This window comes from Copidosoma floridanum, unplaced genomic scaffold, assembly GCF_036245765.1.
Source record: "Copidosoma floridanum isolate Cflo_tuat_1 unplaced genomic scaffold, Cflo_Japanese_pri ptg000007l, whole genome shotgun sequence".
NCBI lineage: Eukaryota > Metazoa > Arthropoda > Insecta > Hymenoptera > Encyrtidae > Copidosoma > Copidosoma floridanum.
In genome coordinates this window covers 1,450,848-1,478,234 of record NW_028321884.1, presented here as the reverse complement: position 1 = coordinate 1,478,234, position 27,387 = coordinate 1,450,848, and the positions used below count along the sequence as shown (strand labels likewise).

General features: G+C 46.5%; 1 protein-coding gene across 1 annotated transcript in view; it reads right to left on the bottom strand.

The window, feature by feature from the left end:
• Nucleotides 1-19,202, bottom strand: part of bi (T-box transcription factor bifid) — an 85,120-nt gene extending 65,918 nt beyond the window's left edge. The window contains exons 1-2 of the mRNA XM_089588840.1: nt 18,002-19,202; nt 10,244-10,580 (exon numbers count right to left, since the gene is read on the bottom strand). Of these exons, the coding sequence (XP_089444966.1) occupies nt 10,244-10,580; nt 18,002-19,202 (1,538 nt within the window). The remainder of the gene's footprint in view (nt 1-10,243; nt 10,581-18,001) is intronic.
• Between the last annotated feature and the right edge of the window lie 8,185 nt (nt 19,203-27,387).

Sequence of the window (27,387 nt, the reverse complement as noted above, 5' to 3'; positions counted from 1 at the left end):
ACTGCAGTTCTCCACTTCGTTTAATTCACCCGTTAACACTGGATAGCTTGATTTATGCACGCGTTTATATGGCAATGATTTATTATATTCTCGCGCAGAGTCGATGACAAGTCTCATTAGCGGCTAATACTTATTGCTCGCAAGTTGCAGCAGTAAACGTATATAGGATGTCATAATATCAAGCCAGACGAGGCGCATTATGCATGAACACGAGGTTTGCCACTTGCCACTCGCGCGATCATCGTGTAATGAGCGAGCAACTATACTTCACTTTAATTTTCAAAGTGATAAATTAACACTTTAATCCACGCCTTTTTTTTTTTTTTATAATTATATGAAATAACGCATTCGGAGTGATGCCTTTTCGTTCCTTTAATGACTTGCAAGTAAAAACAATGAAATGTTTTCATTCATACTCTGTATGTAAATTATTAAAGTAAAAGTGATTTCATTTTATTGAGAAAGTATCGAGTGATTTTTATCGAAACACGCGGTTGTTGGCATTTTTGCAAGTATCGAAAAACAGGTGAGTTTGCTTTGCGTGTTTGTGCAAAACATTTTCCACCCCGGCACACATACGCCGGTGTTGGCGGTGGAAGATTTTAATCTTGAAAGTTCCCGTCCAAGGGACAAAAAGAAAAAAAATAACGTTGATAAGCCATTAGAATAAAAGGCAGGAATTGGGGATTCATACGTGTGCGTGTGAGAATCGTCCTTGCGGGTGGGTGTGTTTCAGCTGTGAAACAAGAGAAAAGTGCCCGAGAGAAAGACAATGAGAAGCGAGAGAGAGAGAAGGAAAAATAATAAGTGCGAAGTGAGCGTCCCTTTTTACGCCTCGAGAACAATGACTCCCCACAATAATTCTGTGCAAAATCATTTTTCGCTGCTCCGGCTTCGCGACGAGTACTACTACTACTACTACTACTGCCACTGCTGTGAGCTCGAGTGCGAAGATTTCTCGCACTTCGTGGAACATTCGTCACTGTATACTTGGCTATTATGTGAGATACTTACACCATACTGGTGCTGTTTTTTGTGAAAGAAAAATAAAAATCCGTTCGCGTGCCCTTGTAACCCCTCGCGCACAAAAACCTTGAATCCGAAAAAACGCCACGCCGATGCTTCACCCCGTATAGGTTACACACCGAGACTAGAGAGAGAGAGAACTTTTTTTGTTGACTAATTAGCCACACTTTGTTCAACATTTATGTTTTTCAATTTTAATTACACCCCCTATTGTCTATACATGTGTGTGTGTATGGTTATCCAACCAAAGCGATGTTCTTTCTAAAGAGCGAGGTGCAAGCATTAAAGAAGAATGGATGAGATCTGCAAAGCGCGCTCCCTCCGTGAAGACGCCGCGTCACGCCTAGCGCTAAGCAGCTTAATTAGCGCATGAAGGGAAAAAAAAAAAAAGAAAAAAAAAATGATAAAGAGCAGGAGTAGCTTACTTCTTGCGTCTTGTCGCGGCGAGAGAGCTTTTCTTCCCTGCCCGGCTGGCGTAAGAAACGGGGTAGGGGGGAAGGTCGTGGAGGGGCGCGCGTGCGAAACGAGAGGAGAAAAAAGAACAGGAAAAGCTTGTAGAGGTATATTACATCCATGTATACGAGCATGTATAGGTACGCGGGCGCATTTAAAGGGGAACAAAATGCGCGCCGAGACGCGAGGCTGCAGGGTGTGTGTACATGGCTACAGCTACCCCTGTATATATATATGTAGTTTCGTGTAGGTACATATTGTCTGGTTGGTGAGATAAAGAAGTAAAGCAAGACGCGTCAAGTGCCACTGCAGTGCAGCTACTTAGCGGTGGCGCGCGAGGGATGAAGAAAAATAATCAAGACGCCCCCGTGTAGTTGGTACACGCCATACCAGAGAACGAAGACGCGGTTAACGTGCATCTTACGTATTTTTGCATTAGCTTATACATGAATACCTATACGCGAATATTTTTTTTTTTTTTTATATATATAGGTGAGCGGTGATTGGTGGTGACAGCTATTGACCATTGATCGTTTATCAGGATTAATTCGCCACTCAGAGGGTGAGTGCACCATGACAAAAAGTCGCGAAGAACGAAAAGGACAATATCGCAAAACTTGCGGGGAATGGGAGGGAGGCGCTATACCACCGAAATAAAAGAGCCAAGTCGAAAGGTTGGATATAAGGTATATACATGTACTCGTATCATAGCCGCGAGCAAATTCTTGAGAGACGGATTCATGCGATATGTAAGAAATCTGGTCTGCGTAGGTGTGTAAAGGTATATTTGCACAAAGAGAGCAAAAAAGGGAATTCGTCACACGGCACCTACAAGACAGGTACATAAATACACACACAAAAAGTGCCTTCAAGAGGAATATTAGAACGGATGGGAATGTTTGAGGCGGCCCGAGGAAAAAAGTTTGTACAGCCCGAAGAGAGGGAACTGAAGGAGGAAGAATTCGCGATACCCACGCGTCCGGGGGAGAAAAAGTTAAATATGCAGCCTTTGCTCGAGGGGAAAAGGGAAAAAAGAAGGCGCCCTGACTACAGGCGAGGGAGTACAATCTCCCGATATGCCGTATTAGCTGTGTTTCGCATTCCTACTTTTGCATATTTGACACGTACGTGGGCGATGCTTGCCTATATACATATTTTTCGGCATCAAATTTTTGCTCCACTAAAACAGTGTCATCTAATCTGCTGTAAATGCGGGAAAACCTATATGAGGAATGAAAAAAAAAAAAAAAAAAGAATAAAAAATTTTTGTTCCTCCGTAGGTTTGCACAGAAGGGGGGTTGCGGTGAGTATAATGTAGGTAGAAAGAAAGAAAGAAAGAAGGAAGGAAGGAAAGGAGAAAACGAAAGTTGGGGCACGCACACGCTGAGCTTCGAGCTTCAACGTCACCTCTCTCTGGGGCAACTTTTCAGCCATCAGCGCTCACCACGCTCTTCTCTTTCATTCAACTCTACGTCACGACTCTACTCTATACACACACGCGGCTAATTATCGAGGCTGACTGCAGCTACGGCGGAACGAGCAAGCGAGTAAGAACAAGGAAACGAGGGGATGAAGAGGGGGATGGAGGAAAAAAAAAAAAAAAAAAAAAAAGAGTCGACCCCACGGCAAACTCTGCCTGAATGTTTGCTTGCCACAGTGACTTTCTACCCTTGCTACGGATATACCCTCCGCTGCAGGATGCCCGAGCAGATAGGGATGGGGCTTCAAAAGGGACAAAAGGGCAACCTCCGCGTTTTCATAAATGTACTTTAATGCTCTGTGGGAAGGGTCAAGCTTTGACGCTCCGATCCTCTGACCCTACATGTAGCACTGACTACTTTCTTTAATACATATGTACTTATGCTCATAAAAAAAAAAAAAATACATATATTTACGAGGAATTCCACAAAACAAAGCGGATACGAATCAAGGAGCTAACTTGTATACGTACACGGAGGCACTACTCTTGTTAACGACGTGCAAAATCTTCCCACGTGCTCTCGCGTGTCTTGTAATTATGTAGGCATACGTTTGCTTCTCGGCAAATAACCCCCGCAGGCCCAACCAGTTTGGATTCTACATAATATTATGTACACCTATACAGACGTATGTGGGTACAGGTCAAGGGTGTCGATATTACTATTATTTATAAACGATTATGTCTCGTCTTTTTGCCAATCACAATATACTTATCAGCTTAGCCATAATTCAGTAGGCGATTCAATCGATTTTTTTGCAATAAGTAGAGCAGGGGGGTGGGGTGCACCTTTGAGCCGATGAACAAGACAAACAATTTATCGCGCGATGAGTCCCACCGAAAATAGGCGAATGATATACGAAAACAGAAGTCCAAATACCTCCATCCAACGCATTCTTGACTCTCTTTCCCTCGACTCGTACCGTTCGCTCTCCTTCTTCTCCTTCTCGTACAAAGAGGTCCAAGCGAACTTTGCGATATTCCCAAGTCCCGCAGCTCGAATGCACATGGGGCCCTTTGGTAATTTAAGTACCTGAGGCGGCACACATGCACACACGAGGTGGAGAACAACCAAGCATGCACATATGGGCAGAGGAGGAAGGAAAGGAAGAGGATGAGGGGTGGGGGGGGCTTGCAATTTCGGGCCCTCGGGCTCGTCGTCTCTCTCCCATCTCCGCGTGCAGCTATATACTTATACGAGTTAACGCGAGTGTGCGTGCGCGAGTGTGGGGTTTCGCGTCCGATTCTTTTTTCTCCCCGTGTTCTCACTTTGGCCGGCTGCTCTCGACTCAACGCGCGCTTCCTCTCTCGGTTCTTCTTCACCGGTAATATCTCGTTTAGAAAGATTACAGGTTCGAAGGGGCTGCCAATGTATAAAACAAACATCGTTAACTCGGCCCCCATACTTAACCAGCCCCGCATATACACCACGTCCTCCTCGTCTCTCCCCCGCTCGCCACTTTTTTTTCCCGACTTCCTCCATACGTACATGCATATACACACACACGCTCTCCAGATGCATTACATTTATACTTTCCTTTCCGCAAGTGTGACTGCACGTATATATCATCGTAGTGCGCTCTCTGCAGCAACCCCTACTGCTTCCACACTTTACACGTGTAGATAGGTAATTATACGCATGCCTCTTCACCCACGTCACCTACATAATAATAATTGTATAAGCTTGGAGGTTTCTGCAGACTATGTATTGCTTTTTTTTTTTCTGATCGCACAAGTACACGTACACGCACTCATCGTTGCAAATTTCCAAGTAAATACCTATAATCTTGCCAAAGACCTATACCTACCCTCTCTGTGCCGGGTTAACCCTTTTAGCAATGTGGATGCGATGTGCCGGGGAGAGGGCACGAGTGCATGTACATATATTCCGTGCCAAGAGTGCATGCACGTATACCATGGCTACTCTCGCGGTGAATGAAAAATATGAGTGGGGGGGGTGTGCATGTGCTTGGAGCTTCGAACGTATATATGTATACCATGTATAACACCACTACCAAACGCAACGTCACATGGTGTGTGTGTGTGTGTGTGTACGCGCAGCAGCAGAGAGAGGAAGCTGAATGAGCCGGGCGCACCGGGGGAGTGAGTATATTATATATACCTGTAAGAAAAAGGGGGGTGAAAAAGGAGGAGCAGGAAGGTGGACGCGAGTTGGTGGAGCGTGGGGAGCAGGGAGGTATATGGCAGCAGCGAGGCGATATTGAGACGTAGACCACACGACGACGCCAGCGGACGGACGTGTATGTAATGTATATATACATATATGTAGTACAAGAGGGAGAGAGCAAAGCTGGATGGAGAGAGGGGCTCATCCTCCTCGTGCGCTCGTAATTTCGAGCCGTGTATAATTATCGAGCACTGTTGTTATGTGTGCGCCGGGAGATGGGTGATTTCTCCGGTGCCGGGGTCTTCCCTGGAAGGGGCCAGCCCGCGGCGGAGGCTCGAGACTCTTCCTGTTTACGGGTACACGTATATAAAACTCGGTAATAACGCGCAGCCTTGGCGCCCGTCGTCCCGTCCGAGTGGGGCCCGATTTACGGATTGATTTAGAACGATCTCCGTGCGTGGCCGAGGGAGAGGAAATACGAGGGTGATTAAATAATACGGGGCACCCTTGAATTTTCATTTTTCACGCGGGCCCCCGTTTTGATTTACTCCCTCCCGAGAAGTTCCCGGGAGAGCTGGTGCAGGTTGCGCGCCTCGACGACGCTGCTACATAAATTCATTACTCTCGAGTGATTGTGTACTCTCTCCTCCCCGTCATAAGTACGCGGGTGGTTAACTCGAGCCCCCGACGCACGATTTTTTTTTCCCAATTTCTCGACTGAAGGATATGGATGAGCTCGCGAATCGTGATTATGCTCGAAACGACTGCACTTTAATTTGAGGTTTCCATCGAATTGAGTGATTATCAATGAAACGTTATCAGAAAAAAAGGGCATCACGATAATAATGGAGTCTTGAAAAAAGCTTCATGCAAAAGAGAGCTTTTTGGGATTCCGAAGCTTTTGATCGGCATCCAGGTGACAATTGTTATGGTAGAAAACAAGAGAAGATAAACCACCACTTTTGAGAGATGGCACACCACCATAACGTGGATACAATTTTTTTTTTTTTGATATATCATCCTCGTAAAATATATAAGTACATCGAAATCAAATTATAATTTTATTTTTCACATCATTGGCTCGAGTCTGATTTCTCGTGTCTCGCTTTTAGAGCTATATGTATAATATGCGCATGTTTCGAGCAAAGCTCTCGACCTCCCCATCAACTAGGCTATACACGCATATATCCGCATGAAAAATACACTGCACCGGCGAATTCGTAGTGGGCTGATACAATCCGACATTAGAATCCCGTGTAGTAAACACACGCAGTATTTTTTTTTTAATGCCGCATCAAACAAGTACGAGCGTGGGTTTGTGTACATAGAGAGGCACGAGCTAAAATACACGATAAGCATCTATATACTTCCTTGCACACATGCTTCGACATCCGCAGCTTTCATAAAATTTTATTTTTCATTCCACTGTATCGTCGTTATTCCCTTTTTTTTTTTTATTTTTTATTATCTGCAGCTGTAAAAAAAATCGATGACTTTGGAAAATGTACATTTTTTATTACGTTTATACCAATCGTGACTTATAGGGATTGAAAATTCCCAAGCATAGGCCGGAGTTGAAAATTGTTAACAAATGTGCAGAAAAGCAAAACCAAAGCTAGCTAAATATTGGTCAAAGGAGTGAAAAAAATAACGCCATCCATGGGACGGTGGAAACTTATGGTTCCAACGGATTATACAAACATGCAACTTGACCAAAAACAACAAGCCGAAAAACAGCTTGAACAAACACAGAGAGGGGGGGGGGGCACGTACACGCGCGGGCAAAATCCATACTATATATTACGGCGCCGACAGTCATGGCGAGAAGCTTTGAGCAGAGTGATCGAAGCCCCGGCGTCAAGGGGGTGGCAGCTGTGTGTTCAGGTGAGCTGCGACACCTATAGGTACACACGCGTGCACACGCGAGAGCGTTTTAGCGCCAGAGGCTCGGAAAAAGTTTGATCGGCACGCACTGCCGACAGCAACCTACCATACACACCGTACCATCAAGTATATATACATATAGGTACAGCGTACGTGCACGCGTTGCGCATTAAATATGAAAGATGTGTGTGGGTGTGCATGTACACCACCGCCAACCCTTCTTCTTTTTTTTTTGTGCTGCTAGAACTTTTCCTCCATCCCTCCTTTCCTTTTTTTTTCTTCTCTGTTTAATATAAAAGGGGGTGAGCTTTGGTGCCACATTAGTGGTATAGGTACAATACGTATCGTGAATACTTGAAGCAACTAACGAGTCCTCCCCTCCTCGATCCGGGGGAAAACCGAAAATGATGCGTGACAAGGTTTTTCTTTGACATTTTGTTTTTAATAACAGGGTGTTTCTGATGTTTATGCCGACATTATGTAGTCGGCAGATCAGCAAATTATTGATTCGCCCGGGAGTTATTTTTATCAGTTTTTTGAATAAACGACACGAGCGGTGTACTTGTAAACAAAAGTTTTTCCGAAAGAGCGTTTGCTATTTATAAAATGATGACTTGTTTGCCATTTTTCTGATGAAAAGCCACAGTCTGTGGGCAAAATAAGTACTCCTAGTGTCCCCGCACTGTACAACAAAGTCTCCGAGGCGTAATGAAATTTGGTACAACTGAACGATTCTGACCAAATGGATCAGTGCCAGGAACTATATATCCACTCGGGCCATCGATACAATACACGTGCAAATTCGCTTCTCTTTGGGCTCTTTTCTTAAAATACACCAACGCGACCCGCTCGACTGGCAATGGTGTTTTGCATCGAATCGAGGCTCACTTCCGCGAGTCAAGTTACAATAGGTAAAACAAAAAAAACACGTTATCATTCCAAATTACGTATACATTGAGCTAACGAGGTGCAGTAACAACCGCTGACATGCGTGCTCTACTCAGCAGCGGATCGGCAGCGTTGCCATGTTTTTCTTTCCAAGCAAGTTGAGCTTTAGCCGAGCAACGCCAACGGTTTGAACAACGCCTGCACACTGCATGCGGGCGATATCGTTTCAACGGAGGCGACGCCGGGACGCGGGGCCCCGATCGAGCGGGACAAGCGCAAAATGTGTACACGGTAATCATCGGAAACGCACGTGCTTGCCCGTTGTCTCGTTAATGGCTCTCTCGCGCTCCAATTTGGACAATACAGGAGCAGCGAATGCTGATCCACACCGCGGTTAATCATTTTTTCGTCATTCAGTGCTCTCGTCCGTGCAGAGGGGGTTAAAAGCAAAAGAAAAAGACCTAAGCGTTCGCGGGCACGCCCCGAGCAGGTACAAAAGTACCCGATCGCTTTCGCGATAAACTTTCGCGACTCGGAAGGGTGGAGGGGGGAGAGAAAACAACTAGGGGAAAGGAGAAGAGCAGAAGAGAGAGAGAGAGGAGAAAAAAAGAGAGAAGAAATCGCGCTGCACGGGCTTCCTCGATACTCTTCCTCTACACACACACGTAAGGGCGCGATGACACTCGCGGATGAAAATCCACGAAGGCCGCGTTCGAGGCTTATCGGCGCTATAGGTTCTTCTTTTGCCATACGAGAAGGGGTATATATATACATATAAAAAAAATATAATACATGCACATGGGTATATAGGTAGCATTGAGTGTATTGGCGGTTGGAGGAACAAGAAGGATGAGAGAGAAAGAGCCCATGTGCGCGCGCAAAAGCAGCGGGGGAGTGCCCTCCAGAGCTTGCTATGTGCTCGCTAGCCAGGGCTTGAGAACTTTTCATCGCTGCATGTGTCGATGGGAGGGAGGGATAAGGCGCGATTTCGATATGGGAGAGCGGAGCTTATCGACCCCTGCCTGACTCCGTGTATATATATACCATAGTACCTACTACGTGTGTACAAGCTGCAACTCTCTCTCCCTCTCAAGAGAGTGTGTGCGCCAATCTCTCTCTCTCTGTACACGTACACACGTGCCTACACCACATACACGTGCAGCTGTTGTATATTATGTACCTACTTATACCGTGTGGTAGCTGATACCGTTGGTGGAGGGGCCAGAGAGGGAGATTTTGATTTTAGAAATTTATTGTCAGTGGGTATACTCGAGCTCCTCAGCTCTGTCGGACGGATAAACGGATTATCGGCAACAGATCGCGATTCCGTCCGAAAATCCCCGGCAGAGATTTCTTTTTTCTTTTTTTTGTTTTTGTTTCATAAGAGCACAAAATAATAGTGATAAATAAACGTATGTATAATACATGTATCCCCTCGCTGCGGGTGAGCGTGTAAAAATAAATGTCGAAATAACCATGATGGGACGAACGTTTCGTTAATCGCGGGATTAACCGTGCAGTACCTATATGTGTATACGTGCAGTATACGCGGAGATAATATAACATGTTGTTAATACGCGCCTGCCAATAACGCGGCATTTCAGTACAGTTTTAAATCCGCGTAAAACTTTAAAAGCTCCGGTGCTTTTCAGTATATAGGTACTAGAGTGTAATCCACTTGGGATAGTGCATGGAATTAAAGTTTTTTCACGAAAGCCCTGCGAAATAAAAATTCAATTGCCAAGAGCTCGTGCAATTGAATCGATACTCATTTATTATTATTATTTTTCAATTCAAGACCAAAAGCATCGCTTGATTCAAGTATACCCCGCGCATCAATCACGGAAAAAAATCCCCGAGATAAAGTACAAGAACGAGCAGCGCGAGGGAGACGAAACTGACGCGAGCGCGCGTACGAGATAGAGATCAGGCCGGCGCGGCTAAAATAGATGCGATTATTCGAGAAAAGTCGCGCCTGCAGCCTCGCCGCGCGTGTAAATTGGAGGGGTGTTGGCAAGAGTTGACGCTCGTGATTTTGAAACCCGATAAAAACCCGAGGCCTGGCGCGACAGATGCCCGGAGGATGATATTATTTTCGAAAATCGTCACCCGCGGTCGAGAGCTCGCTTGGCAAGATCGAGCCAACAGATATTATTCCACGGCCCACCGTGCACGCGTATAGCCACCATCAGACTGTGGACGCCTATAAATTGGTGTGGATCCCGTCTTCGACATTCATTTAGGATCGTAATATTACGCCTTCTCGGTACTTGCAGCTATATACATCCATATCATCATGTATATTTATATGTGTACAAAATATTTGAGGTCACAGGTTGATTGATTATACGTACAAGGGAAGAGTGTGAACATTTAGCTATACTCACCGGCCACTCTTCGTGATGACCATCTCGGTGCCGAGTTTGTGAAACTTCTCCCAGAGCTCCTTGCCCTCGAGGGTGACCTTGGGATCGTCGACGACCCCGTCCTCCTCGGGCGGCGGTGGTGGTACCAGGTGCGGGTGCGGCCCCGCGAGCGGATGGTGGCCAGCGAGCGGGTGGGGCGAGGGTAGCATGCCATGGGGCAGGGGTGGCCTCAGGGGCCTCATGCCACCCGGCCCCGCCGCTCCGGCTCCCTGGTGATGGTGATGGTGAAGGGCCGCAGCCGCAGCGGCCGCCAGCACCGCGTGGGCCTCCTCCGTCGTCTGAGGCCCGAGGCCCAGTCCTGTAAAATAACACGGACACTTTCTTTGACTAACGAGTTTCGTTTCTTGTACTATATAATATAGACTATATCTTTCCCCGTGGGCATATTAATTCGTTCGAGTTACAGGTGCGCAGCCGACATTTTTTATTCAAACCAGAGCCGCCTCGTTTCGATGCAGCATCTCTGCTTGACTCGCGAGCGGAATAAATTTATTAAAAAAAAAAAAAAAAAAAAAAAAAAAAAAAAATATACACCTTAAAATTTCCATTCTGGTATAGCTGGGCCCGACGCAAGTAAGATGTTCCGAGCCCGGGATGAGCGGCGATTCGCCCGAGTCCCCGAAAAATTGAAATTCCTCGGACGCTTCGAGTGTGGACGCGGAGGAAAAAAAGAAGAAGTCAGACCAGTACCATTGTTGTTGCTGCTACTATCAACGAGAGAGGAAGAGGCTCAAGAAATGTATGATCAAATATAACAACAACAACGGCGGCACAGTAGCTAGTTAAACAAACGCTCGTCATCTCGGAGGGGCCACTTAAAAATTCCGGAAGCGTAGCTGCGCGTCCATTCATAGCAGCGGCCAAAAATCATCGTCCGGTTTCGGGAGGCCCTTACATCTCTTTCTCGGGGCGAGTGAGACTCGTTTTTCGGATCGTGCTCCGCTTGGCCAAGTGAAAAGTGAATGAAAACAAGCGGAGGAGGATGGGTGCTGCAATCAGGTTCCGGCGCATGAATGGGGCGCCCCGGCGAAACGTAAAATAATAATAATAATAATAATCGTAATCGTGAAATACAACTCTTATACTGGTGCACCCCCCTACACGTGTTTTACCGGCCCAAAAGTGTCTCATGCGTGCCTCGACTTTTTAATTCGCCTCGAGAGGAAGAAGAAGGCGTCGTTTCAGCCAAAGGCCCGAGAGATCTCGCGTCACGTAGCCCATCAAGATGCCTATCTGTGGCTAGAAAAGCTACGTACGCTCGTCGCGACTGCGGCTCGGAAGATGCGAAAAAAAAGAATAACGCGCCCAGAAGCGAAGGGAGGAAGGAAGGAAGGAGGAGGAGCGCATGAATGAAACGTCGCCGAAAAATCTCCTTTGTCTCTGACGTCTCTCTCTCTCTCCCCCCCCCTCGGGCTCTCTCCTAATGGGCCCGAGAGCGCACCGCGACGTGCCTCAAAGAGCCTGAAAGTAAATGCGGTTACGTGCGTCGAGGGTTGAGCCGCGGCGGCACGAATAGAGCGGATCAAACGGAACGGCCAAAGAATAATACTTACGCGCGTTGAATGAGGGAGCGGGCCCTTGCTCCTGCCCAGGGGAACACGGGGCCCGAGATTTTTATTGTTTCAAGACCGGCAGCCGGGGTCCTCGGACCGCGAACCGGAGGAGGAGGAGGAGGAGGAGGTGAGTAGCTATCTCGTGTTTTTTCTCTTTTCCCCGCCCATTTGTTCACTCACCACACTCGCATGCGCAAACTGTAACAGCACAATTTGGCCCATACAACACGCGCGCTCTATAATATACCCAACGACGCGAGGTGAACACAAGCACGAGAGCGCGTCTTTTGGGGAGGAGGCAATTACCCGCGAGCTTGCAATCGGAACAATACACATACCAATGGAGAGCGAGGTTCGAGGTGGTCATACACATAGCGAATAAGGTTGATATGCCAAAAGGGGTGCGAGTTAGAGCTTATAAAAATAGAATTGACGAACTCGCGCGGATCGATAGACCAATGCATGACATCGGTAACAATTGTCTTTGGCGCAAACAGAAGCGCACGTTAAAGGTATATTGTAACATGTACACCAATCACTCAGAGTCTCAGCAACAACATGTATATTTATATAGCCTTGCCCGACGATTCAAGAGGGATGTACGTATATATCCCAACATGTGTGTGTGTGTGTTGCATCGCCAAGTGCGCACAGCCGCCAACACGTTTGGCTCTATGTGTACACAGTACATCGCCGCTCGAGAGTCGGGAATAAGTAGGTATTTATTTACGCGCTTTTTACGTGTTAAGGCGTATGTAGCTCGCGTGTAACGATACGCGGCGACATACGCCGATTTCGAAATCATCGTTGAACTCGTTAGTCGGTGTTACACTGGTTTCTGTTCGTCGATCGATCGGTGGATGAATAACGCGACGTTTCTCATTACGAACGCCCGAGATCAACGTTGACTGGAATTTTCACGTGGGCTTGCGTTGGCGATTTCCGGTCAATGACTAGGATATATTATAACAAAAAAAAAAAACACTAAAATACATTCGAACGAGATTACCATATGGCAGCAGCAAGAATCACGGCGATACAGTGACAAGTATCGGAAGACATATGTAGAAGAAAAAAAAAAAAAAAAAGGGAGAAAGTAAAATCAAGTTTGTACTTAATTGATTGAAAAAACGCGTCGACACCTTGCAACTGTGTCGTTGCATCCCTTTATACATTGTACGTGCCCAAAGCATTGGGTAACTACATGTATACACGTATAGATAACACACGGCGCCAGTGCAACTAAACTGGCGCGGCAAAAACGAGGAAACGAAAAATGATGTACATAACATTATAAGAGTTGGTTTTAATTAAGATCAATGGAGGCGCTTAACCACTCGGCTGCTCGCGGATAGCAGCCCTCCCCCCCACTTTCTCGGATCCAAGGAGCCAGAGGATTGCATGCCCCGCAGGAGCGAGCATAAAAGTAGAGGAGAGAGAAAAAAAGAAAACGAAAGCCAGTCGAGCGAAACGATTCGCTTGCCCGATAATTTATAATTATCGCGTTGAAAAGACTTACCGCGACTCGCTCCCTCGCGCTAGGCGGCCCTCATTTACTTGCCCGTGTGCACGAAAGCGCATACCTATATATACCCGCCACTCGGCGACCCTATACGTATACTTGTGCGTGTTACATAATTTGGTGTATTCAGCCATCGGGGAGCAGGAAAAAAGCGCGACGGGACAGCTTTACGCTCACGCGTGGTGGTAAAACCATGCAGATTAATATAGGTGTATTTGAAGTCATCGGAATTCCGGAGTGTCCTTCTCTGTCGCTTCCAGATTTTTTTTAGGTCATCTTTCCGCTAAGATACCATAGCGCAGAGCATATAGGGACGTTTGGGCGATGATTGGCCATTTTATTTCAGATCAAAAAAAAATTCTTCAACGCTTTTCAATGAGACTTAAGAATATGGGTCCAAGTGCGTTGTAGTTGAAAAAATTTTTCAAAATAACTAAACTGTAGTTTTAATTGCTCTATACCGTTGTCAGATATTATACTTAACAGATCTCATCTCATCCGTGTATGGGAAAAACGTACAATAAATCAGCTCAAACTAGGAATACGTACAATTGCTATGATTCGAGCGATAATTACTGGCTGCTGCATAACTTTGATATGAAACGGTAAAATTAAAAAATGATTTTAGAACAAAAAAAAATAACTAAAAATAACACGTTGGTTATTAAAGGAAGAAAAAGAAGCCTACAGCTAAGTACCAAGAGACTAAATGGCTTGGTGGAATATTTTGTGATCGGCAAATGAATTTGAAAAATTGTGCAATACCGAGGGAAAAAAAAAACAATTGTGTCGTGAAAAATAATTGATGAAGCACAGCAAGGCTGTGTCACATGACACGCTTGAACGATATATTCGGCAATGGTCTCACGACGCAGTTGTGACCTCGACGATCGAACGGCGCATACGTAATAATATACACGCAGGTATCGGTGCGAGTGACTATTTTTTATTTGAGCCATTGTTGTTCTCACTGAATACCTACTTGTTACTATAAAAGTTAGTTCAAAGTTTCGAGCTCTGGGCAGTTCTTTTTATGTCATACCACTTTTGTGAAAGAAATATTAAAATTTGTTATTAATATTTTGCAAACGTAACTTTGTACTTTTTTCGCAGCAATGCCTTGAATTACAAAAAATATCTATTTTAACTTTTGTTTCTACATGAAATGAAAACTAAAAAGCAATAGACAGTCAGCCTGTATCCACATCGAAATATATTTATTCTTTGAAAATTTCAGTTGCAGTTAAGTAAGTCACGTAAAATGTTACAGTTTATCAAGTTTTCGAGACTAATAAAAATTAAGTGACCGCTATGATAATGGCGATGGTCAACATAAGAATTTTAGGAATATTATACCTATGTTTAACTACTTATTCATCGTATCTGTGTTTTTAAGAAGCAAGAGATACATTTAAATTATGAAAAAATTTAAAACGTTTGTTATTCAGTTTAATCGAATTTCGAAGCTAACATTTTACTTATTGCAGATTTAAAATAGTTTTAGCGAGAGATGAAACTGACACCAGATAATTATTAATGGTATTGTCTCTACATACAAAAATTCTTGAAGGATGAACCAAACTTTTAATCTAAAAAAATATAACTCTCAGAGTCGTACTACAAATTAAGTGCACCAAGTCCTGTAAAAATTCTGCACCTCTCGGCATTTTACAATTTTTGTCAAGTCACGAAATCTGCAACGTAATTTGTCAAACTATGAAACGAGTACGCAGCTTTCGATTCAAACGTATAATGAGGCATCGAGTAAACGTAATAAGCTAAAATGTAATCTGATTTTTACTTTGGGCCTAACTCGTTGACAGCTACTGAAACTACAGCTATTACCGTTTAACCATACACGGCGCTTGTAATGGGATCCGCGCGACGATAATCCGTGTAGTTTAGCATCGTCCACGCGGAAAAATAACACGGTAGGAAAATTACAGTATCGGCGACTGCACGTCCGACGCAATAATGGCAAAGTGTCCGGAAGATTAATTCGAGGCTCGGCCGAGAAAACACGTAACGGCCAGACAGTGCCGGCTCGGATGAATAATTGCCATTATGAATCGAAAATCCCCATACAGAACGAGCGGCAAGGCTACACACAATGCCCCTGGTAAATTTATTCGCGCTGCGCCACGCTCGTCGTCGTCGCATCGGAATAAAATCGTGAGAGAGTGATTCACATGGTACGCGTATACATACGGGGAAGCACGTCCGAGGAATCACATTTCTCAATCCGCGATGATGCCCCTCGCTACGGCGACTGTCTGTATATTTGCAAGTGCGCGCGTGTGTATATAATTATATATATATAGCGAGGAGTAACCGAGCCTCGTTGCGTGGCCTTTGATCCTTTGCCGACGAAAACATAAAAATTTCCATTGTTTTGACGAAAATGTGGATGGAAATTATTCGACGGTCTCGCGCGTTGCGCCATTTCACGTATATATTGCCTTACCCCCGCCCCCTATGCGATTCGTACGTATATCTTCGAGGCTCCTCGCGCACCGCACATTTTGGCTTTCACGTTCACGTTTTTGCGAAAGAAAACGAATCCCCGGAGCGAGACCGCAAATACTTATTCCGCGAAAGCGCCTCGTGGCGTAAAAATCGCCTTTCGAGCCCGACGGGCAATCATCGCGTATTAGGCGCTGGGAGCGTCCTCTTCTCTGTCAAAGTCGTTACCGTCGATCGCTCGGGTGGATGGGGATGACGGCAGCTCCACTTTTAATTTTCAATCGAAGGCTCGGTGCATTCCTCTCGAGCTGTCCGATGCTAATAGCGAAAGGGGAAATCGGCCGGGATCGCTCGAGAGCGGAGGGCATACATAGTTTGAGAGAGAGAGAGAGAGAGATATATCCGGGAATACGAATGGTGACGCGCGATTGTGAATGTGCAACGCGAAGCCCCGAGAATTGCGCGGTGCCTTATTCGTCGCGCCGATTTTTTTTCTCTCGCTTTTGTTTATAGCGGCCGTAAGTAAGCGAGAGCCCGGCAGAATTACGCGTACGGGAGCGCATTCCGAATGCGCGGAGCGTTTTCGCTCTTTCTCTAGGCTCGGGAGAGCGCGTATGCACATGCGTGCGTGGTGCTGTTGATGCTGCCCTTGGTAAGATTAATCGCCGAGCCCGCGGCACGCCGAAGACACCATTCCGGGGTTTTATCTCTCCTTTTTTATCGCCGCTTCTTGGAAAAATTTCGCGAAATTTTCGTGGACACGTCCGTCCGTACCTCATCTCTTGCTTTCTTCTGTCGTGCTACCGCATGGATTTTTTTTTTTTTTTTTACATTTCTTACGTTGCCTCGTGACTATGAGAAAGTGCAGCGTTAGCTCGGAGAGGAAGGCGTTATTGAGATTTATTTTTCATCTGTACGTATACTGAGAAACAACATTTTTTCACTTGCTTTCACCGAAACGCTTTATTCTTTTACTTTCATTCAATTTTATCCAATCGCCAATCATTTGCAATTTTTCATAGCCCGCACTGGTTATCAAATATGATAATTGTTTGGAAGGATTCCTCTAAAAATCTTGTTTGGGAATTTTGTACTAATAGAAGGGTGAAAAAAATTACAAGAATTTAAGAAAATTAGAAACTATGGCTATGAAAGTGATGATGTACAAACAATTTGTCGCTCTAGAATTTTTTTCCAGCTTCAGAGCCAATGGAAGAAGAGTTCAATGATTGACATTTATATTGGAAGCATGTTTGAAAAAACAGGTTCTCTCGTTTGCTAAAATAAAAAAGAAAGAAATAAGAGAAATAAAAAAAAAGGAAATTGCGGTGCTCTGAAACAAATGAAAACAGCCGCGTCTGCGAGTTAATATAACGTTAAGGATATCTCGAAACGAAAATAAAAGAAAAAGGTCGGAGAAACAAAATGGATTGACATACGAAGGTGAGCTGCCGTGCAAAAATCAGCCAAGGCAGACCGCAGAGAGGTGACACGTGTACCCATCCCGAAAGAGGGACGGAGCGAAGTAAGGCTCGTTCTCCTCTCGCGCGTCAATTCACACGGATATAAATTTTGGAAGCCGCGAAATGTGTGTACACACCAGCACGACGAGGGGGCCAAGCAGCGCCGATTGGGCATTCCGCGGGCATAGCTTGCGCGAAAATCGCGCGTCGAGCCTATCGAAAGAGAAAAAAAAAAAGGGTGTTGGCTCCTCGGAATTTTAAAGCACGCGCTTCTAAAACAAAAAAAAAAAAAAAAAAGAAAAAGTACAGCAGCAGTGTCCACTTTTCTAACGATCATTGTTAGCTGCTACAAACGGTAGCCGCTCCTCACGGACCACCGATCGGTCCGTGCCTCGACTACGAAAGAGAGCTGGGCACTTTGCAGCCTCGAAAAGGAGGGGAAAAAAATAAAGCCTAGGGAATAATATTACACTCAAAGATGGGCCGTACAAAAATAAAACCACTACCAGCCTAATGGCGATTTTTATGGCTGCGCGCCCGAATCCCCCCCCCTCCTCAACAACGCCATACCGCCTGGAAATCCACCCACGGAATGCTTTTAACAATGAGATGAAAATCGAAAAAACGGACGAGCGTAGCCACGATTGTAAATGTATTGACGTTACAAGGGTGCAAAGAGTATACGATAATATAAGGATCTTGAGGGGGCAAGACTGACCTGAGGGCCCAATGCCATGGGGACTGAAGGCCGGGTGGTGGTGCGTGCCCGCGAGCATGGCCTTGCTCTGTAGGTGGTGGGCAGCAGCCACGGCAGCCACCGAGGTGGGCGAGCCCGGGGCCGGGGGTAGGTGGGGCCCCGGACTGTAAAAGCCCGCCGCAGCGAGGGCCGCCGCCCCAAAGTAGTTGGCCGCGGCCACCGAGGCGCTCGTCGGGTGGTGGGCCGACGACAGTGGATCGCTCGCCGAGCGCTGGGGCGGTGGTGGGCTCTCGGGCACGGCAGCCGGACTACTCGGACCCCCGGCCCCGGGTGGTGGCGAGGCGCTGTCCTGAGAGGAGGAGCCGCCACCGCCGCCCGAGTGCGGGGCATGACTGGTAGCGGCCGTCAATAGCGACGAGACGCTAAAGTCGGTGGGCCTGGGGGCAGCCGGGGCCGGCAGCAAGAGTCGCCCGTTGCTCGGGCTGCCGTTGGCCGCGGGCTGCGAGGCGCCGACCATCAGGCTACCGCTGGACGACGACGACGTCGCCGCGGCCGCCGCTGCCCCGAAGGGCGAGTGCCGGCTGCTGCTGAGGCTCGCGGCGGCCGGGGCTGGGTACGCCATGCCGGGGCCGGCCTGCTCCGTTTTGAGCACCGTCTTGCCGGCTGGGGAGGCGTCCTCGGGAATTTCTGGCTCCTGCGTGGCTGGTGCAGGCGCGACAGCGGCCGGACTGCTTCGTTCCTGATGCTGCTCGTGGCGCTTTCTCTTGGCCGGGGACGGTCCGTCACGATTTTTATCCCCCTCCTCCTCTTCCTCGTCGTCGTCGTCCTTGCTGCTGCTGCTGCTGTCTTCGTTGTTGTTGTTGTTGTTGTTGTTGTTTTCCTCGTAGTCGTTGTCTTCGCGGACAGGTATGATGGTAGCTGTGGCTGCTGCTGCGACCACGGCGGCCGTGTCGCCGGCGGGGCTCCGGGACTGCCGGGCGCGCGGTAGCAGCTGCGGGTGGCTCAGCTCGGCGAGGCGCTGGTGCTGCTGGGCAAGGACTTGCTGGAAGTGGCTGCTGTAGTTCTGATGGAGGTGGTGAAGCTGGTGGGACAGGTAGTGGTGATGATTATGGTGATTGTGATAATCGTGGGTCTGTTGATGCTGCTGCAGAGAGGCGGCCGGTGGGAGCGGAGTGCTGGCGCAGTGGGTACCCCTGCACGCTGTATCCTGTTCGAATCTCATCGAGAATCGGTGCAGCGCTGCCCTGCGAGTCGCGCGAGATTTAACTCTTCGAGTGACTCAACTGTCCAGGGCCCTCCGATTAACTACTCTTCTTCTTCCACTTGTTCTTACAAAAAACACCCTCGATACGCTTTTTAATACTTTTGTTACGCCAATCTAAAGTCTATTGTAATTTTTTTTTTTTTTTTTTTATTATATTTATTATGCTCTGTACCAACATTGGCCAGACAGCCAAATTTGTCAGAGTCAGTTAACTTTGTCTTGGCAGCCACACGGGTGCTCCGAATAATTCTCAGGAACACTGTCAATTGATATGTATCACGCACATAATTACGTACACACACGCACTTTCACTCACTCTTTATTTATATCCGGCAAATGTTGTATCTCGTGTCCAGCGTTGAATAAAACAAATTTTTAGCGTATTCTCTTCAAGAGAAGACCAGAGATGATGCCCCTTGGTCGCTCTTATCGCGAAGCCGTGTGGTGCCTCCCACAAAACTGTGACAGCAAAAGCACTTTGTCCTGGTGATTTCCAGTTCCATCGTCGTCGTCATTTTCGTTGACGTTGCGTTGCTCCATTAGCTGCACGCACCGCAACTGACACTGAAAACTCAACTTGTCACACCGACAGTTCATCACAACGGGGAGACGGACACCCTGAGTGAAACGAAGGTTGACGACTGTGGGAGCACCGCATTTTTTTAACAAGGCTCGCCGGAGAAACGGTTAGGGTGAGCGTGCGTGCATGCAACCCTCCCCCTTTTTATTTCTCTTTGCAGATTTAGTGTGCGTCGCGCGCGAAACAAAAATATTCTAGGCAACGCCGGTTGACGCTTCCGACGGCCGGCGAACCACCTCCCGACAGACGACCACGGTACAACGGCCTGGCTTGTGTACTCTATTCTGCGTCTCATGCACGGTGTACACTGTCACAGCATCAACCTGGGCCACACAATTCAACCCCACGGCTGGGACGCTGGCCTCTTTGAGGTTATGTGCGTTAAACTAAACTCATCCACCCACGCACTTTTAATTACACACCGTATTTGTTACTTTATTGTAAACGTATGCACCAAGTGACGAGAATGTCCACAAGAACAGCGACGAGCTTGCGTGCCTGGTGCATGTAAATAATAATGTGTATACGATAATTGCCAGTGATAACAGACGCGCACCCCGAGGTATACAATGTGATACTGCGGTGGTGGCGCGTTTGGTTTGTTGCTGCAAGCGCCTCCGGAAACGAGGTGCAACGGCGCCGGTGACGCGAGAATCGAAGGTGTTACTTGGGTGGTGCCGCGATGGTCACTGAGCAGCGCTAGGATTGACACCTTCTCCGAGGCCTCACCCCCACACCTCCGCCGGTGGCGGAGGGAAGGTGTTAGTGCGCCAAGTCCCGGGGAAGCGCACCTCTCGCTCTTTCTCGCGCGCGCGCGCGCTGCTCTGTCTCGCTTTCTGCTCCCAGAGAGAGCACACGGATAGCCGACGAGGACGCCGCTAGCCCAAGCACGCCCGACAGAGTCTCGCTTGTCAGCGAGGTAGGGGGGGGGCGTCGCTTCCCCTCCACTGCCCCCACTAGGCGGCGTTCCGTGGCACAGTCGGACGCGTCAAACCGGTCGCCTCTGCCCCTCCGCTCGCCCCACCACGGACAAGACTGCCGATGTATATATATATACATACACACAAACAACACCGGCGATGCAGGCTTGGCAGAAGCGAGTAATAGGGCGCGTATGTGTGCGTGGGGCAGATGCCAGCGCGATGTAACAATCCGCACGGGAGGCGTGAATGCCGGAGGCGAGCGACGCGAACTGACTGAGCCGCCGGCCGGCCCGCAGCTCCTCCTGGTCCCCCCTTTCCCCGCTGACCGGCCGCGGTGGTGGGAGAGCAAAGTTATAGGTGGGGTGGGGGGTGGGGAGTTACCTCTAGTTGGGCGATAATGAGCGCGCGCCTAGCGGATTGGCGCCTGAACACCAATCGGCGCGGCGTTGCCTGCGACGCCTTTGTCGACGCGTGCAGCTGCTCCATACTTGTGTATACTCGGTGACCCCTCTCCTCCCCCCTCCCCCTCCCCAACGCCCCAGGGGGACCAACGCGGAGTGAGATAGTTTGAACCCCCGAGGAAATCTCGACGACGTTACGGAAGACGTCCCCTGGCCCCCGCTCTTCGCGGATATCGTGGCATTGTGGTGCTCCTCGGTCAGAGGGAGCGAGAGCGACTTTGAGGGTGTTTAACCGCGAGTACGCCCATTAACACTAGCTTTCCCGCCCCTCTGCCCCTCCCTGGCACCTTCGCTCCGACGCTCACTGCTACTTCTCTCCGCTGGTGTTATATCCAATACGTACACATTATATTTATATACGTACCTACTTGGCTCTCGAGACTTTTTGCCCTCCTCACTTTATTTTCTCTCTCGTTCTCGAAATCACTTTCTCAGGTAAGTAGACTGAGAGGGTGGGAGGGTGAAGAGTTGCCTGAGTTGCCTCAGAGATGTGGATATATGCAAGCCAAAGGCGCGCGAGCCGGCCAACTTTTGACGCGGTTCCTTCGAGCAACTTCTTTCGAGGTTTCTTGTCGGATGGAGCGGCTGTATACTACACAGTGTATACACAAGCAAAGTCAAGAGTCAAGAGTGAGTACAGGAGAAGCTTAGCTGCTGCTAGTAAGGAGATAGAAAAAAAAAAAAAGTTTAACGAGAAGGTATCGCAACACAGGAGTGTTTCCCGAACTATTAGGCTGCTATTACGTACGGGTACTTATCATATTAGTGAATTATTTTCCTCTTGGACTGTTAAATTTATGAATAAAAATGTTTACGTCAATCAAGAAATGCAAAATATTTATGCACAATGGCTCATGGTAAGAATTTTGTTTTTTAATAGTAACTACTTTATTGAGTTAATTCTGAAATTCTCATACATATTGGTATTTTATGATTTTTTAAAAAAGTTACCATGTGTCGAGTTTAGTAGCGTCATTAATTTAATCAAAATTCACAAAAATCCAATTTAATGTGTTTTAAGATATTTAATTTATACTAATAACGTTGATAACTAAAATGTTTATTGTGTGAAAGGCAATTGACGAGTTATAATAGGGAATTTGATTAAAAATTTGAACATGAAATGATGTTAGCACTATAATTTTACTCTTCAAAAAAGTAATTTTTATTATTAGTAAGTATTTTGAGTGTAATATTTTTAACAGCACAATTATAAATTTCTCAGTTCAGGTGTAATTTTTTTATTATAAGAATCGAAAAATGTGGTTGGATATTGAAAGTTATATTTAAAATATAATTGTACATCAATTTTTTAGGTAAACAAGTTGAAGGAGTCTTCAGTAATTGTTACTAATTATATATACTAACTCAAGAAAATTGGTACACTATTCAATTTGAGAAGGAATTAACAATTTTGAATCAATAAATTGTTGTGTGTGTAAGATTTGAAGATATCGAAAGAGTAGGAGGACATAATATTTTTTCATGTATATTTCCATTAATACTCATGTAAAATTAATGGATTTATGTTAGTAACAATCAAGTTTTAAATGTATATGTTCCTATTTTTGCGAGTAACTAAAGTTGACAGTCCTGAAAAATCGAAGAGTTTGTTGTCAAGAATGTATACGCTTTCAAAAAAATTGAAACATATCTTTGTTTTTAATGCCAATGCAAATCGACAAAAAGCAGAAAATTTTCCCATGTAATGCACTGCAAATTCAAGTTGCGCACGTACAGAAAGCATTGCTCAACTCAGAAGACAATAAAAAAAAGTCTTCTAAACAAAATTATTTTTTCTCAACTGATGCGGCATAATACACGTCACGTAGCCAAACTTTGCTGGCGTAAAATTAGCCCGCGCCTGGTTCTCTCGGCCGTCGCTGCCTTTTCTAAGTATACTGTAGTTTCGGCTCCTCGCGCTACTCGAGCAACAGCAGCCCAAAATAATAATACTCATGCGATAGCCGCAGAAGAACCAGCGCACGATCTTCTACGGGCTGTACATTTTTTCTCGAGACAAGGACGCCCCGAGCGCGCTCGGGTGGGGAAAGCGGGAGGAGAGGCGCAGGGAGGGCCGCGATTATCCCCCTCCACGCGTTTCACGGTCCTCGGGGGCGCGCCCCGCTCCTCTCCCTCCTCGGCTCTCGTCATTTGCTGCGCTCCTCGAACGCGCCGACCATCAGAGCCATATTTCCCGAGCCGTCACCCTCGTCGTCCCTCGAGCATCGGTGTGTTGCAGTGCGCGACACCCTGGCGTCCGTGGCCCTATACGCCGATGCTGTTCACCCCAGTGTTGACGATTCCCGAGGCACGGATACAACAAATAAGAGTGACAACGGGGGGAGGGGGGAGGCCAAAAGTTTTTCAGCGGAAGACTTTGGGGGTGGAAATTTCACACACGTAAGTAAGGCTATTTTGTCGAGGCGACCGTCCCAAGTGCGCGTTCCAAGGGCACTCAAGTTGGAGCTGTAGGCGAGATCTCTCCTTTTTTTTTCCCCCCGCCTTATTTTTTACTGCCAAAAAATGTAGATTACTCGCTTATACAGTAACAATTTAGTGTTGATCATTTTCATTTCTTCAAAAATGTATGGCGAGTTATTAAAAGTTGTAAGTTTCTTTGAAATTTGAAAAGTAAATAACACTTTTACAACTAAAACAACAAATGTAAATTTTATAAAAACATACATTGTTTTAAAACGCTATACAAAACCGGAATACTATCAACTTTACATAAAAGAGACTTGCGCGAAAAACTATGTTGTACTTTTCATTCCACGGCGATTTTTATTTTTCACGTGTACAATCGAAACTCTTGTATCACAAGTGTCACTTATTAAAACGAATCGATGTATTGCAATTATGAAATATAAAAAAAAAAATCATGCAACTGATGTGGTCCGAAAGAAAAAAAAAAAAAACATCGAGACACAATTGCCCCGTGTAGTACAATCAACCTTGGGCGCGTGAGCAACAAACACGTAGGTACAAATTATAAATTGACGAAGGAAAACCTTTTTCACGGTAAACCCGCGCGTATGTATGTGTATACAAAGAGAGCCAGGATAGTAGATGAAACGGAAGCGATGTAGAGCGTATATATAGCTGGCGTCGCGGGGGTTACGACTCGAGGCAGGGGCGAGAAAATAAGAAGAGAACGAGGGGTGAGCTTCGCGAGCGAGAAGAGACGCGCGAGGGTTCAACGAGAAAAAAAATGCACGTACACCCGCGCGAGTCAACGCAGAGAGAGGAAAAGAGCAAAAGCAGTGGGGGGGATGGGGGGGAAAGGGGGATCCCCGCGCAGGAGAGAAAAATCCGAGGATCCCGCTCGCGGTCATAATCGCACAGACCGCGTCATAATCTGCGACGGAATACATTCGATAAGCTGCAGCCAGAGAGAGCGAGTGTATCGCACGAGCGAGCCGTGGATGGCGGAGAGAGGGGGGAGCAGCTATCGCAGTCGAGTGGGCGTGGCCGGTGTTCTCTCGAGCCCGCCCCTGTGGCTCCCGCTGCGTGTGCACGTTTCCCCCCTCCCTCCCAACCGTGGCTCATTCCCTCCCCTGGCCCGCCCCACCAACAGCTTATTACGTATATATACACGCGCGCAGCTGATGGTATGTCCCCACCCCAGAGTCCGCGAATAAAATCCACGACTCATCTCAGCAGCTAAACTACATCTTTGTCCTCATCTGACGTTTAAAGGATAAGTATAGAGATCTGTCTCTCTTTTCTACTTCTCGCGCGCATTCGTGTATATACGCTGAGCAACCCAATTCTTTGAATCAAAGAAAATTTCTTTATTCTCATTCCGTTAAATATTTTCTTTTAATTGAAACAAATTTAGTCGATCCAAAAAAACAAATTTCGTACAACTAAATGAGAAATTCGTAATGAAAAAAAGAAAATTTTAATTTAATAAAATATTATTTTCAATTAAATTATATTTTTTTACTCATGAGAAAATATTTAACGGAATGAGGGTAAAGAAATTTTCTTTGATTCAAAGAATTGGGTCGCTCAATGATATGACACTTATTGCCACTGGGGCAGTAAAAATCAAAGTATTGGAGGACCATGTACAAGTACATAAATGTAATATATCCGTGTATAGGGCCGAGGTGAGGTGATTGCGTATTGGTCACTGTACGGAGAAACGATGAGGGATGAAAAAAGACCGGGGATGGTCCGTGCAAAATACATGTACTCGCGGCAGGTTCGAGCATATAAGGGAATGTCTTCTCGCGTGGACGTTTAGCGCTTGATGATTATTTATCATCGGTCCTCGGGGGTGGGGGGTGGGGGGTCCTGATTGATCACTTGCTTCCGACTCGTTTTGATTACTCGGTCCCGCGAGCCGATGCGTCAGGGTATATATACATGTGACACGCGACGCTCCTGCGACGGTCGCCGTTGTTCGGCTGCTGATGCTATTATTATTTGCTGCTCTTGATGCTTCCAATACTCAGGTGACGTGATCGATGAGTTATACATATATACATTCACTTCTGGAGTGCTGCCATTATCTGCACTCTGAGGAACAAAAAATTTCTACTTGACGTGTCTCTGTTGTGGTTTTTTTTAAATTTATTTATTGTGTAGGTATATTCGTGGCAATCACGTGCAATGACGAGCGCATGCAGTGATGTCTTGTTCGCCACGCACACGAATAGATAAAAAAAAAAAAAAACATCCATCAGAGTCACATCGGAAGTACGGAGCACAAAAAAAAAAAAATAATAATATAAATACAATACGTCTACGCGTATATTTGACGTCAGCACGCCACTCAGGGGTCAACGAAGAATTGACTGCTCGGGTTGAGCTTGATCGATAAAAAAAAGGCACCCAAGTCTTTGTTTACTCCGCACATGTATGTACATGTTTATGTTTTATGTTCTGCTGCTTAGAGCTGCTAACTATATGTATGCGAAAAAACGCCAACGCGCGACGAGCTTGCAAAGTAGAGCCACACATGTGACACTTGCACCATTACCTATTACGTGTAACCGATTTGTGGAGGTACATTACCTACATTTTCTTTTTTTCTTTGTTTTTGTTCATAAGACATACAAGAAACATGATGGTAATTTAATTTTCTCCGTCCAATAGTCATAAATTTTAGCTCGAAAAATCAAGGTAGGTATAAGTTATAGGTATACGTATGCAGTTGAAAAAAAAAAAAAAAAACAGTCCGATGTGTATACCTACAGTACACTTTTGGATGAGGGGCGCCGAGGTGCTGCAAGAAATATACCTAGAGCCGAGGGATAAGATTAAAAAAGTTTGTCCTATAGGAGCGCCACGCTTGCGTATACGTGTGGAGCCACGAGCACGTATATATAGGGCGTACAAGGTGTATAATGCAGAGGACCAGCGCTGCCGCAGAAATATAGGAAAAAGGAGCGGAAGGAAGGAGGTGGCTCGTATTTCAAGGGCCACTACTCCCCCCTTGCACTGCACGCGAGCTGGTGCAGAAGCGACGACGCCGACGCGACTCTCTGCTGCAGGGCCTTTGGAAAATTAATTTCCCCCCAACCCGGCGTGGCGAGGCAGAGCACAGAGATCGAGAGCCAGCTCCGCGCGTGCAGGTCCTATAAATCACGGCGCGGACCATAAACCGAGGACTCGCCTTTGATGCGAGAACTATTGCCCCGCGAGTCGCTACTATGCAGCTATATATACGCTACATATACACCCGTGATGTATATACATCCATCTGGGCCAAAAGAGAGCCCAAGCGCGGACGCAAAGTATAAAAGGGGGAGGGCGAGTGTTTGTAAGCAGAGAGAAAATAAATTGCAGCTGGAGGGGGTGGGCAGTGTCACCCGTCGCACGCGCGCTGCCGATTTCCCTTCGGGAAAGTGCGGCTCCACTCGCCCGTTCACTCGCCGTGGTCACGGCTGCTTACTTTTATACACTCCTTTTTTTTTTCCCTCCCATCCTCCGTCCCGCTGCTATTTCCGTCAAGCGTTTCTCTCCCTTTTTTGTTTTTTTTTTTGTTTTATTTTTGAACGCGCTTCAGCTCGGCGCAAAATTACCCCAACGGCTCGAGATTTACGAGAAACGATTTTCTTTTCCTTTACAAAACCAAATCGTTGGACGATAAAAAAAAAAAAGAAAAAGATAACGCGTTGCTGCAGCAGGCCATTGAGGGTGGGACGGAGCACGTATGCAAAACG